The sequence below is a fragment of the Anomaloglossus baeobatrachus genome, chromosome 6 (genome assembly GCF_048569485.1).
Source record: "Anomaloglossus baeobatrachus isolate aAnoBae1 chromosome 6, aAnoBae1.hap1, whole genome shotgun sequence".
In the NCBI taxonomy this organism is placed as follows: Eukaryota; Metazoa; Chordata; class Amphibia; order Anura; family Aromobatidae; genus Anomaloglossus; species Anomaloglossus baeobatrachus.
In genome coordinates, this window is record NC_134358.1 from 74,469,765 (window position 1) to 74,484,568 (window position 14,804).

The 14,804-nt window shown below is 51.3% G+C and overlaps 1 protein-coding gene across 2 annotated transcripts in view; it reads left to right on the top strand.

The window, feature by feature from the left end:
• The window catches only part of RAD54B (RAD54 homolog B), a 136,954-nt gene that overhangs the window by 98,451 nt on the left and 23,699 nt on the right, over positions 1–14,804 (top strand). For both annotated transcript variants that reach the window (XM_075353040.1, XM_075353041.1), the window contains one exon: positions 10,779–10,945. In XM_075353040.1, coding sequence (XP_075209155.1) covers positions 10,779–10,945 — 167 coding nt within the window. The remainder of the gene's footprint in view (positions 1–10,778; positions 10,946–14,804) is intronic.

Below are 14,804 nucleotides of genomic sequence, written 5' to 3' on the forward strand. Positions count from 1 at the left end.
CCTGTTCCTCTTCAGGAACGAGGTCAAGGTTTTTACTCCAATCTCTTTGTGGTGCCAAAAAAGGACGGCTCATTCCGTCCTGTTCTGGACCTAAAACTGCTCAACAAGCATGTGAACGCCAGGCGGTTCCGGATGGAATCCCTCCGCTCAGTCATTGCCTCAATGTCTCAAGGAGATTTCCTAGCATCAATAGACATCAAGGATGCTTATCTCCACGTGCCGATTGCTACAGAGCACCAACGCTTTCTACGCTTCGTGATAGGAGACGACCATCTTCAGTTCGTAGCTCTGCCATTTGGTCTGGCGACAGCCCCACGGGTGTTCACCAAGATCATGGCGGCAGTGGTAGCAGTCTTGCACTCTCAGGGACACTCTGTGATCCCTTACTTGGACGATCTACTGGTCAAGGCACCCTCTCAAGAGGCATGCCAACTCAGCTTGACGGTTGCACTGGAGACTCTCCAGACGTTCGGGTGGATCATCAACTTCTCAAAGTCAAATCTGTCACCGACCCAATCACTAACGTATCTTGGCATGGAGTTTCATACTCTCTCAGCGATAGTGAAGCTTCCGCTGGACAAGCAGCGGTCTCTACAGACGGGGGTGCAGGCTCTCCTTCAAAGTCAGTCGCACTCCTTAAGACGCCTCATGCACTTCCTCGGGAAGATGGTGGCGGCAATGGAGGCGGTTCCGTTTGCGCAGTTTCATCTGCGCCCACTTCAATGGGACATTCTCCGCCAATGGGACGGGAAGTCAAAATCCCTGGACAGGAAAGTCTCCCTTTCCCAGACGGCCAAGGACTCTCTGCAGTGGTGGCTTCTTCCCACCTCATTATCACAGGGAAGATCCTTCCTACCACCGTCTTGGGCGGTGGTCACGACAGACGCGAGTCTGTCAGGGTGGGGAGCAGTTTTTCTCCACCACAGGGCTCAGGGTACGTGGACTCAGCAGGAGTCCACCCTTCAGATCAATGTTCTGGAAATCAGAGCAGTGTATCTTGCCCTACTAGCCTTCCAGCAGTGGCTGGAAGGAAGGCAGATCCGAATTCAGTCGGACAACTCCACAGCGGTGGCATACATCAACCACCAAGGGGGGACACGCAGTCGGCAAGCCTTCCAGGAAGTCCGGCGGATTCTGATGTGGGTGGAAGCCACGGCCTCCACCATATCCGCAGTTCACATCCCCGGCGTAGAAAACTGGGAAGCAGACTTCCTCAGTCGCCAGGGCATGGACGCAGGGGAATGGTCCCTTCACCCAGACGTGTTTCAGGAAATCTGTCGCCGATGGGGAAGGCCGGACGTCGACCTCATGGCGTCCCGGCACAACAACAAGGTCCCAACCTTCATGGCACGGTCTCGCGATCAAAGAGCGCTGGCGGCAGACGCCCTAGTGCAAGATTGGTCGCAGTTCCGGCTCCCTTATGTGTTTCCACCTCTGGCACTCTTGCCCAGAGTGCTACGCAAGATCAGATCCGATTGCAGCCGCGTCATACTCGTCGCCCCAGACTGGCCGAGGAGGGCGTGGTATCCGGATCTGTGGCAGCTCACGGTCGGCCAACCGTGGGCACTACCAGACCGACCAGACTTACTGTCCCAAGGGCCGTTTTTCCATCGGAATTCTGCGGCCCTGAACCTGACTGTGTGGCCATTGAGTCCTGGATCCTAGCGTCTTCAGGATTATCCCAAGGGGTCGTTGCCACCATGAGACAGGCTAGGAAGCCCACGTCCGCTAAGATCTACCACAGAACGTGGAGGATATTCTTATCCTGGTGCTCTGCTCAGGGAGTGTCCCCCTGGCCATTTGCATTGCCTACCTTTCTTTCTTTCCTGCAATCTGGGTTAGAAAAAGGTTTGTCGCTCGGCTCCCTTAAAGGTCAGGTCTCGGCGCTATCCGTCTTTTTTCAGAGGCGTTTGGCACGCCTTCCTAAGGTGCGCACGTTCCTACAGGGGGTTTGCCATATCGTACCCCCGTACAAGCGGCCGTTAGATCCATGGGATCTGAACAGGGTACTAGTTGCCCTCCAGAAGCCGCCCTTCGAGCCTCTGAGAGAGGTTTCACTTTCTAGACTATCACAGAAAGTGGCTTTTCTGGTAGCGATCACATCTCTTCGGAGAGTGTCTGAGCTGGCAGCGCTATCATCCAAGGCTCCCTTCCTGGTCTTCCACCAGGACAAGGTAGTGCTGCGCCCCATTCAGGAGTTTCTCCCGAAGGTGGTATCCTCTTTTCATCTTAATCAGGATATCTCTTTGCCTTCGTTTTTGTCCTCATGCAGTTCATCGGTATGAGAAGGATTTACATTTGTTGGATCTGGTGAGAGCACTCAGAATCTACATTTCCCGCACGGCGCCCTTGCGCCGTTCGGATGCACTCTTTGTCCTTGTCGCTGGTAAGCGCAAAGGGTCGCAGGCTTCTAAGGCCACCCTGGCTCGATGGATCAAAGAACCAATTCTTGAAGCCTACCGTTCTGCTGGGCTTCCGGTTCCATCAGGGCTGAAGGCCCATTCTACCAGAGCCGTGGGTGCGTCCTGGGCATTGCGACACCAGGCTACGGCTCAACAGGTGTGCCAGGCAGCTACCTGGTCGAGTCTGCACACTTTCACCAAACATTATCAGGTGCATACCTATGCTTCGGCGGACGCCAGCCTAGGTAGAAGAGTCCTGCAGGTGGCAGTTGCCTCCCTATAGGGGAGGGCTGTCTTGCAGCTCTAACATGAGGTATTCTTTACCCACCCAGGGACAGCTTTTGGACGTCCCAATCGTCTGGGTCTCCCAATGGAGCGCCGAAGAAGAAGGGAATTTTGTTACTTACCGTAAATTCCTTTTCTTCTAGCTCCTATTGGGAGACCCAGCACCCGCCCTGTTGTCCTTCGGGATTTTTGGTTGTTTTTCGGGTACACATGTTGTTCATGTTGAACGGTTTTCAGTTCTCCGACGTTACTTCGGAGTGAATTTGTTTAAACCAGTTCTTGGCTTTCCTCCTTCTTGCTTTTGCACTAAAACTGGTGAGCCAGTGATCCCACTGGGGGTGTATAGCCAGAAGGGGAGGGGCCTTACACTTTTTAGTGTAATTGCTTTGTGTGGCCTCCGGAGGCAGTGCTGTACACCCAATCGTCTGGGTCTCCCAATAGGAGCTAGAAGAAAAGGAATTTACGGTAAGTAACAAAATTCCCTTCATTTTGTTTGGGTTTGGTTTATTCGTCCAATTACTTTTGACCTCCTAAAATGTGGAGTTTTTGTAAAGAAATGTGTACAATTCCTACAATGTCTATCAGATATTTTTGTTCAAACCTTCAAATTAAACGTTACAATCTGCACTTGAATTCTGTTGTAGAGGTTTCATTTCAAATCCAATGTGGTGGCATGCAGAGCCCAACTCGCGAAAAGTGTGTCACTGTCCAAATATTTCTGGACCTAACTGTATACTATATAGCATGTCTTTGTGGATACAGTACTGTACGTTCTTTCTGCAAACCAGTACAGCCCATTGCTTGTGCTGTAATCTGGGCAGTATTCCTACCCCACATTTGGCTTAGTTCTGCCCTTATTTTGGGGAGAATAGATATGGGGTGTATTTTTTTTGTATATTGTATAAGCATAAAGGTTGTCATATTTATACATCATTTTTTCCCTCTATAGTGCATCTCCTGCACACCAACAATTCTATTGGAAGCTAATGTGCCGTATAATTTGTTTTGTTTTTTACTGTACAGTATTTGTATTAGTGTACTGTAATCTTTATATGAATACAATACATTATTTATTACTGTAATTATTTTGTATAAATACAGTAAATATTTATATTATGTTGTGGAACGAATTGTCTGCATTTCAATTATTTCCTATGGGAAAATTCGCTTTTATATAAGAGTAATTTGGTTTAAAGGGAACCTGTCAGGTCCATTATGCACCCAGGACCACGAGCAGTTCTGGGTCTATATCGCTAATCCCTGCCTAACCATCCCTCTATCTAGTAGCATAGATAAAAAAAAAATTAGAAAAAGTATTTCTAAAGATCTTATATCATATGCTAATTAAGCGCTGGGACTAGTCCCCTGGGCGTCAGTTCCCCTGGTTAGTCGGCTCCATTAGCATCTTAGCACATCTCTGTGGGTGTGCTATCATGCTAATGAATACGCAGCATCACAGGATGATATCACTCACCTCTCCGCAGCCATCGCCGCTTGATTCTGGATTTCGGCTAAGTGCGCATGACCCTGGAGTTCTGATCATGCGCACTATGAAGCCGGGTGTATGCGACCTGGCTTCAAACGGAAGTAGTGCGCATGACCGAAACTCCAAGGTCGTGCGCGCTGAGCCGAAATCCAGTGTCGGACGCGATGGCAGCGGAGAGTTGAGTGTGATTATCCTGTGACGCTGCATATTCATTAGCATGATACCACGCACACAGGAGCGTACTAACACGCTAATAGAGCCGACTAGCAAGGGGAACGAACGTCCAGGGGACTAGTCCCCTCGCTCATTAGCATATGGTAAAAGATCTTTAGAAATACTTTTCTTTGTCGCTCCATTGGGAGACCCAGACAATTGGGTGTATAGCTTCTGCCTCCGGAGGCCACACAAAGTATTACACTTAAAAGTGTAAGCCCCTCCCCTCTGCCTATACACCCCCCCGTGCATCACGGGCTCCTCAGTTTTTATGCTTTGTGCGAAGGAGGCACACATGCACGCAAGCTCCACAATTTAGTCAGCAGCAGCTGCTGACTATATCGGATGGAAGAAAAGAGGGCCCATAACAGGGCCCCCAGCATGCTCCCTTCTCACCCCACTCTGGTCGGCGGTGCTGTTAAGGTCGAGGTATCCATTGCGGGTACAGAGGCTGGAGCCCACATGCTGTTTTCCTTCCCCATCCCTTAGGGGCTCTGGGTGAAGTGGGATCCTAATCGGTCACCAGGCACTGGGACCGTGCTCCCTCCACAGCCCCTGGGGGAATCTGCTGGACAGGAGCCGGGTATCATCAGGGACAAGGCCCTGCTACTCTGAGGTACTCTGTGTCCCCTTGGGGACGGCGCATAGAGCGCCTGTGTTATGGACGCTGCAGCAGCTGCTGGGTGTGTTAGTGCGCCGGGACTACCGCGCTGACCGCGCTTGTTTGCCGGCCGCGCTTATAACTATAGTCCCCGGCTTTTGCGGCCTAGTACCGCATACTCCCGCCCCCGGGCCTGCCAGTCAGGGGTAAGGGCGGGACGCTGCACTGGACGTCAGCGCTGAGGGATGGAGCATACTTTGTATCCTCCTCCCCCCTCACTGAGCACCGTGGGGCACCAGATTCCCGCACTTTCTGAGGCACGCCCACGGCTCCCTCCTCCTCTCAGAACACTGGCAGCCATTCCTGTCAGCACTTCAGACGCTGGAGAATTTCAGAGGGGAGACAACACCGAGATCCACAGCTCTGGGAGGCCCGGGCAGGGAATCTGGTGGTCACACAACCGCTGCAGGCGGTCGGTAAGCCGCACCTGTTACTAGGTGCTGGCCCCCTGGGTGCCGAAGTGTATATTTATATACTTATTTTGTATACATTTACTCTATACGGCTGCACTATTTGCTTTTGGCTATATACCCTCACTGATTGCTCTAAGGGGAGACAACAGCATGTTGTCCGCAAAAAGCAAGGGTGCCAAGGCACAGGCTTACTTTGCAACCTGTACCTCATGTGCGGCTATACTACCTGCAGGTTCCACCTACCCTCATTGTGTGCAATGTTCGGCCCCTGTGACACTCACTCAGCCGGAGCCTCTGCCACTGGTGGAACCCCCGGCCCAGGTGGAACCACCTGCTGCCACTGTCCATGTGACAGGGACAGAGTTTGCAGTATTCGCTGACAAACTGTCTGAATCTATGGATAAATGGTCTGCTAAAATACTAGAAGCTTTGCAGTCCAGACCGGTAACACTGACCCCGGGCACAGTTGAATCATTGACCCCAGGCCACCCTCTGTTGGAGCAGCAAAGTGCTCCTGGGGCGACTCATAGGTCCCACGGTGAGGACTCTGACACGGACCGCAGTCCCAGACCGACTAAGCGGGCTCGCTGGGAAATTCCCTCGACTTCATCACACTGCTCAGGGTCTCAGCATGAGGACTCTCTGGCTGATGAAGCGGAGGGGGCAGATCAGGGCTCTGATCCTGACACCGCTCTCAACCTTGATACACCTGAAGGGGACGCCATAGTAAACGACCTTATAGCGTCCATCAATCAGGTGTTGGATCTTTCTCCTCCAGCTCCTCCGATTGAGGAGTCAGCTTCTCAACAGGAGAAATTCCATTTTAGGTTCCCCAAACGTCCACAGAGTGGGTTTCTTGATCACTCCGACTTCAGGGATACAGTCCAGAAACACCGAGCCTTTCCAGATAAGCGCTTTACTAAGCGCCTTAATGACACTCGTTATCCCTTCCCCCCTGACGTAGTCAAGGGTTGGGCTCAGTGTCCCAAGGTGGATCCTCCAGTCTCTAGACTGGCGGCTAGATCCATAGTTGCAGTGGCAGATGGTGCATCACTCAAGGATGCCACTGACAGGCAGATAGAGCTCCTGATGAAATCCATCTATGAAGCTATTGGCGCGTCCTTTGCTCCGGCATTCGCAGCCGTATGGGCACTCCAAGCTATCTCAGCTTGTCAGTCTGAGATTAATGCAGTCACACGTGCCTCTACTCCGCAAGTAGTGTCCTTAACCTCTCAGGCGTGGGGGTTTGCGTCCTACGCCATGAATGCTGTCCTAGACTCTGCGAGCCGTACGGCGGTAGCATCCGCCAATTCGGTGGCAGTCCGCAGGGCCATGTGGCTACGTGAATGGAAGGCAGACGCTGCTTCCAAAAAGTTCTTAACCGGGTTGCCATTTTCTGGCGACCGCCTGTTTGGCGAGCGATTGGATGAAATCATTAAACAATCCAAGGGAAAGGACTCGTCCTTACCCCAGTCCAAACCAAACAGACCTCCACAAAGGAAGGTACAATCGAGGTTTCGGTCCTTTCGGCCCTCAGCCAGATCTCAATTCTCCTCGTCCAACAGGCCACAGAAGGGTCAGAGGAACTCCGATTCATGGCGGTCTAAGTCACGTCCTAAGAAGACCGCCGGAGGAACCGCTCCTAAAGCGGCCTCCTCATGACTTTCGGCCTCACCAAACCGCATCCTCGGTCGGTGGCAGGCTCTCCCGCTTTTGCGACGCCTGGTTGCCACATGTCCAAGACCGATGGGTGAGAGACATTCTGTCTCACGGTTACAGGATAGAGTTCAGCTCTCGTCCCCCGACTCGTTTCTTCAGAACATCTCCGCCCCCCGAGCGAGCCGATGCTCTTCTTCAGGCGGTGAGCACTCTGAAGGCAGAAGGAGTGGTGATCCCTGTCCCCCTTCAGCAATGGGGTCACGGTTTTTACTCCAACTTGTTTGTGGTGCCAAAAAAGGACGGATCTTTCTGTCCCGTTCTGGACCTAAAACTGCTCAACAGACACGTGAAAACCAGGCGGTTCCGGATGGAATCTCACCGCTCCGTCATCGCCTCAATGTCCCAAGGAGACTTCCTAGCATCAATCGACATCAGAGATGCTTATCTCCACGTGCCGATTGCACCAGAGCATCAGCGCTTCCTGCGCTTCGCCATCGGGGACGAACACCTTCAGTTCGTGGCACTGCCTTTCGGCCTGGCGACAGCCCCACGGGTCTTCACCAAGGTCATGGCAACAGTGGTAGCAGTCCTACACTCTCAGGGACACTCGGTGATCCCTTACTTAGACGATCTGCTTGTCAAGGCCCCCTCTAGGGCGGCATGCCAACACAGCCTGAACATTGCTCTGGAGACTCTCCAGAGATTCGGGTGGATCATCAATTTCCCAAAGTCAAAATTGTCACCGGCCCAATCACTGACATATCTCGGCATGGAGTTTCATACTCTCTCAGCGATAGTGAAGCTTCCGCTGGACAAACAGCGTTCACTACAAACAGGGGTGCAATCTCTCCTTCGAGCCCAGTCGCACCCCCTGAGGCGCCTCATGCACTTCCTAGGGAAGATGGTGGCAGCAATGGAGGCAGTTCCTTTTGCGCAGTTTCATCTGCGTCCACTTCAATGGGACATTCTCCGCAAATGGGACAGAAAGTCGACGTCCCTCGACAGGAACATCTCCCTCTCGGGCAGCCAAGGCCTCCCTTCAGTGGTGGCTTCTTCCCACTTCTCTGTCGAAGGGGAAATCATTCCTGCCCCCATCCTGGGCTGTGGTCACGACGGACGCGAGTCTGTCAGGGTGGGGAGCGGTCTTTCTCCACCACAGGGCCCAGGGTACCTGGACTCTGCCAGAGTCCTCTCTTCAGATCAATGTTCTGGAGATAAGGGCAGTGTATCTAGCCCTAAAGGCGTTCCAGCCGTGGCTGGAAGGCAGGCAGATCCGAATTCAGTCGGACAACGCCACGGCGGTGGCATATATCAATCACCAAGGCGGCACATGCAGTCGGCAAGCCTTCCAGGAAGTTCGGCGGATTCTGCTGTGGGTGGAAGCCACAGCCTCCACCATCTCCGCAGTTCACATCCCGGGCGTAGAAAACTGGGAAGCAGACTTTCTCAGTCGCCAGGGCATGGACGCAGGGGAATGGTCTCTTCACCCGGACGTGTTTCAAGAGATCTGTTGCCGCTGGGGAACGCCGGACGTCGATCTCATGGCGTCTCGGCACAACAACAAAGTCCCGGCATTCATGGCACGGTCTCAAGATCACAGAGCTCTGGCGGCGGACGCATTAGTTCAGGATTGGTCGCAGTTTCGACTACCTTATGTGTTTCCTCCTCTGGCAATGCTGCCCAGAGTGTTACGCAAGATCAGGTCCGACTGCCGCCGCGCCATCCTCGTCGCTCCAGACTGGCCGAGGAGGTCGTGGTACCCGGATCTGTGGCATCTCACGGTGGGCCAACCGTGGGCACTACCAGACCGACCAGACTTGCTGTCTCAAGGGCCATTTTTCCATCTGAATTCTGCGGCCCTCAACCTGACTGTGTGGCCATTGAGTCCTGGATCCTAGCGGCTTCAGGGTTATCTCAAGCGGTCATTGCCACTATGAGACAGGCCAGGAAACCAACTTCAGCCAAGATCTACCACAGGACGTGGAGGATCTTCTTATCCTGGTGCTCTGATCATGGTTTTACTCCCTGGCCATTTGCCTTGCCCACTTTTCTGTCATTCCTTCAATCAGGAATGGAAAAGGGTTTGTCTCTCGGCTCTCTTAAGGGACAAGTATCGGCGCTCTCTGTGTTTTTTCAAAAGCGTCTAGCCAGGCTCCCGCAGGTACGCACGTTCCTGCAGGGGGTTTGCCACATAGTCCCTCCTTACAAGCGTCCGCTAGAACCCTGGGATCTGAACAGGGTGCTAACGGCTCTTCAGAAACCACCTTTCGAGCCAATGAGAGATATTTCTCTATCACGTCTCTCGCAGAAGGTGGTATTCCTTGTGGCAGTCACGTCACTTCGGAGAGTGTCTGAGCTAGCTGCACTGTCATGCAAGGCCTTCTTCCTGGTGTTTCACCAGGACAAGGTGGTTCTGCGTCCGGTTCCGGATTTTCTCCCTAAGGTGGTATCCCCTTTTCATCTCAATCAGGATATCTCCTTACCTTCTTTTTGCCCTCATCCAGTTCACCAATGTGAAAAGGATTTGCACTTGTTAGATCTTGTGAGAGCACTCAGACTCTACATTTCCCGTACGGCGCCCCTGCGCCGCTCGGATGCGCTCTTTGTCCTTGTCGCTGGCCAGCGTAAAGGGTCGCAGGCTTCCAAGTCAACCTTGGCTCGGTGGATCAAGGAACCAATTCTTGAAGCCTACCGTTCTTCTGGGCTTCCGGTTCCGTCAGGGCTGAAGGCCCATTCTACCAGAGCCGTGGGTGCGTCCTGGGCATTGCGGCACCAGGCTACGGCTCAGCAGGTGTGTCAGGCGGCTACCTGGTCGAGTCAGCACACTTTCACGAAACACTATCAGGTGCATACCTACGCTTCGGCAGATGCCAGCCTAGGTAGGCGAGTCCTTCAGGCGGCGATTGCCCACCTGTAGGAAGGGGCCGTGTTACGGCTCTATTACCGAGGTATTCTTTTACCCACCCAGGGACTGCTTTTGGACGTCCCAATTGTCTGGGTCTCCCAATGGAGCGACAAAGAAGAAGGGAATTTTGTTTACTTACCGTAAATTCCTTTTCTTCTAGCTCCAATTGGGAGACCCAGCACCCGCCCCTGTTCCCTTCGGGCTGTTGTTCTTTTGTGTACACATGTTGTTCATGTTGAACTGTTCTGGGTTCATGGTTTTCAGTTCTCCGAACATCCTTCGGATTGAATTTACCTTAGACCAATTTATATGTTTCCTCCTTCCTGCTTTTGCACCAAAACTGAGGAGCCCGTGATGCACGGGAGGGTGTATAGGCAGAGGGGAGGGGCTTACACTTTTAAGTGTAATACTTTGTGTGGCTTCCGGAGGCAGAAGCTATACACCCCATTGTCTGGGTCTCCCAATTGGAGCTAGAAGAAAAGGAATTTACGGTAAGTAAACAAAATTCCCTTCTTTCTAAAGGTCTCTTTATTTATGCCAGTGTGCCAGTTCTGGGTGCATATTGGACCTGACAGGTTCCCTTTAAGAGCAGACTCCCGGAACGAATTATGCTCGTAATCCGAGGTTCCACTGTATATGTGAATGTCTTGATTATAGCTCGGTGACTTAGTACCTGTGACTTATATACAGTAATGTGTAGGCTTATTTGGGAGGAATATTATTTCTAATTTCTCTCCTTTCATTCCTTTCTCAGGAGAAGAGCTCCTCTGCGGGCTGTGAGGAGCAGAGCTTCTATGAGACCTTAGCTGAACTCTTTCCCCAGGATTATTGCATTAATACATTTTCGGAGTCCGAATGTGGGAAACTGCAGGTTTTAGTAAAATTATTATACGCCATAAGAGAGCAGAGTCCCTCGGAGAGGTGAGCGCCACGCTGTGTGTTAGGAGTCTGGTAAAGAGAGAGTGAAGAAGACTTTTCAGAACCACTTTATTAAAGGGAATCTGTCACCAGGGCTTTGCCACCTGATCTGTGTAACGTAGGGGCAGAGACCCTGATTACAGTAATGTGTCACTTACTGAGCTGCTTGCTGCAGTTTTGATAAAAGCACTGTTTTATCAGCAGACTATCACTAGAGGACTAGTAATCCTGCTGCCATGTTATCCTCTCTAAGGCTATGTGCACACGTTGCTTTTTTTTCAGCGCGGAAAAAAACGCACCCTCTGGTAGAGGGGAGAATTGTAAACAATGCTTTTTGAGAAAAAGGCATTGAAAACGCATGCGTTTTTCATGCGTTTTTCATGCGTTTTTTTAGGTGCGTTTTTTTAAGACTTGTCAGTGTTAATAAAGTTGGTTGAACACAGACCTTTGGAAAAAAAAAACCTGTGATGTCATTTCCTTCTCCACATTCTGTTTGGATAAATGGGAGGGCTTGGAATGGAAGCAGCACCATTTGAATTTTGGAAAAGTTGAAATAAACTTCGCGCTCCATGTCACATTAGCAGGGCCCCTTGGGTACCTATACGTCAGAAACCCCCCACAAGTGACCCCATTTTGGAATCTGCACCCCTCAAGGATTTTATTCAGGAGTATATTAAGCATTTTGAATCCACAGCTACTTCACCCAAAATGTTGCTGTAGCAACAATATTCTCACTTTTAGGCCTGTTTCACACGTCAGTGAAAAACACAGACGTTTTTCACTGGCGTGTAAAACACGCACATGTCCCTCCATGTGCCGTGAATCACGACACACATGGGTTGTCTAAGTGCAATCCGGGCTCCGTTCTCCGTGGCCCGTGATTGCACTTAGAGATTAACTCACCTGTTCCTGCTCCCGCTCTCCATGGTGCTGATCGCTCCCGCGGTGCAGCATCCGGCTGGCGCTGACCCCCGCAGCAGCTGCTTCCGGGTCGGCTGTGTCGCACATCATGAATATGCGCGACAATAATGAGCCGGCTCAGAAGCAGCAGGGAGAACGGGCTGCAGAGGACATCGCTGGAGCCGGGTGAGTTAAAATGATTTTTATTTTAAAAGCACGTTTTTTTCTGGCACGTGTTTCACGGACCACACCACTGCGTGGTCCGTGGAACATCAGTGATGCCAGAAAAAAATGGACATGTCTCCGTGCGGCAATCACGGACACGCGGGTACGCCGCACGGAGATTCGTGCAGTGAAAAATCACTGATGTCTGAGCAGACCCATTCATTATAATAGGTCTGCGTATGTCAGTGATTCTGGTACGTTTAAAAAAAAGCACAAACGTACCAGAATCACTGACGTGTGAAAGAGGCCTAAGGCTATGTGGCCATGATCCAGCGACACGGCGTCTAGTACACAGTGCCAGCCTTCCTGCAGCTGCCCATGCCCACGATTTGGGTTCAGGATGCTGTGGACTTTAGCTCTATTCTACCTGCAGAGAACACTCTCGTCTCCGCAGCATAAATTGACATGCTGAGGCTCGGGAAGCTGCACCACGGGTCAGTTTATGCTGCGGAGAAAAGAAGCACAGTGGGCACGGGATCTCCAAAAATCCTTCCACTGTGCTTCTACTGCACAACACAGCGTTATGGACGCAGGGAAAACACTCAGCGACCATAACGCTGCAAACCCTGATTGTGGGCACACAACCTAAAAAGCGTCAATGGATGAATGGATGTCAAATATATATAACGTCCCACCCCCGCCTGCATATTCTAAGCTGGCACCTTTAGTACCTTTCATGTGGCACTAAAGGGTGCCTAGCTTAGTATTTATCCAATAAAAAAAAAAAAAACAATGAAAAAAATGGCGTGGGGTCCCCCCTATTTTTGATAGCCAGTCATGGTAAAGCAGACAGCTGTAGCCTGCAAACCACAGCTGGCAGCTTCATCTTGGCTGGTGATCAATTTGGAGGGCTCCCCAGGCTTTTTTTTTTATTTATATATAAAGAATGAAAAAAAAAATAACGTGGGGTCCCCCCAAATTAGATCACCAGCCAAGGTGAAGCTGACAGCTGGGGTCTGGTATTCTCAGGGTGGGAAGAGCCATGGTTATTGGACTCTTCCCAGCCTAAAAATAGCAGGCCGCAGCCGCCCCAGAAGTGGCGCATCCATTAGATGCGCCAATCCTGGCGCTTCGCCCCAACTCATCCCGCGCCCTGGTGCGTTGGCAAACGGGGTAATAAATGGGGTTGATACCAGATGTGTAATGTCACCTGGCATCAAGCCCAGCAATTAGTGATGTCACGGCGTCTATTAGATACCCGACATAACTAATTGACAGTAATAGCAAAAAAAAATGACAAAAATTTTTTTATTAGAAAAAACACTCCCCAAATCATTCCCTTGTTCTCCAATTTAATCAAAAAATTTGAAAAAAATGGGTCCGCAGAAATCCATATGGACGTCCCACGTCGCCTCTGGACCTTCTAGAATATGGGGGCACGTTCAGGGAACGTATCCCCCATTTTCTAGGAGGGCAGACCCTCCATTTGAGGAGAGTGGGTGCCAAAAATCTGCACCCACTCTCCCCGGGTCACAGCTGCAGAGTGCGAGCAGCCAGCACAGCTCTCTGAACACAGTGCTGGCTGTCAGCTGCTCTGCTCATGTGACCGGCCGGCGTCTGCTGTGAAGGAGGAGGGGGCCGCGGGGGATCAGCGCTGCGACCGGACAGGTAAGGGGGAATACCGGGGGGAATAAGGGGTCACCTGGCAGGGCCTGGGGGGCATTTTTCTGTCGTATGTGTTATTGCACATGCGACATAAATCATAGGAGCAGGGCGGCCGGTGCGCTACTGTGCGCGCGACCATGTTGGATTTTCGGGAGGGGGGTCGGGGCGGGCACTTTGGAGACACCGGGGGCTTTCCAGGACTTTGCCAGGAAGTGAAGTCAACAGGAAACCTCTTGACCTCACTTCCAGGTAAATGCCTGCGTTCTGGCGTGCCGACAAAGGCCGCGGACCGCAACAAAAAAGCAGCTCACTGCGGTGTAGCTGCGTTCTGACCCGCATCATTGATTCAATGGGGGAGAGAACGCAGCCACAACGCACAAAAGAAGTGACATGCTGCTTTTCTTTCCGCACCGATTTTTGGCATCCAAAACGCTGCGTTTAGAAACGCAGCGTGTGCACTGATTTTTCGGCTTTCTCATACACTTTGCTGGGAAAGCTGAAAGCATGCAATTTGCCACTGAAACGCTGCGGGTCTAAACGCAGCGTTTCCGCGGTAAAAAACGCAATGTGTGCACACAGCCTAAGAGTTCTGTATAACTCTGCCCCCACCTGATTTTTCAGTTTTCTGCCTATGCACATTGTACACAGAAAGCAGCCTATTAATGGTATAGGCGGTGCTATATGCAGCTCAGTATTTAGTGAACTGGGAGATCTGCACCAGATAAAACAAGGATTTTATCAAAACTGCAACAAGCAGCCCAGTTAGTGACACATTACTGCAATCAGGGTTCTTACCCTACAGTCAGCAACTTGGCAAAAACCTGGTGACAGATTCCCTTTAAAGACTCTTCTGTGTTCATCAGGACAATGGCAGCGTCCGTATATATATATATAATTACAAAAATATACAGACCCTGCGAGGATAAGGGCAGTGGCAGGAGCTCAGCTGAAACACATAGCTGGGAAATGGATGGTAGTGATCGGTGATACTCCAGTCCCTGTAGTTCATCTCATTAGATGCTGCATATATATGGTAACTCAGACCGAGTGGGCTCCGTTCATCATCGCATTGGATCCCCTTCCATGACACAATGGCGGGGGTGGTAACTTGTTTTCATGGCATCTCTTTGCC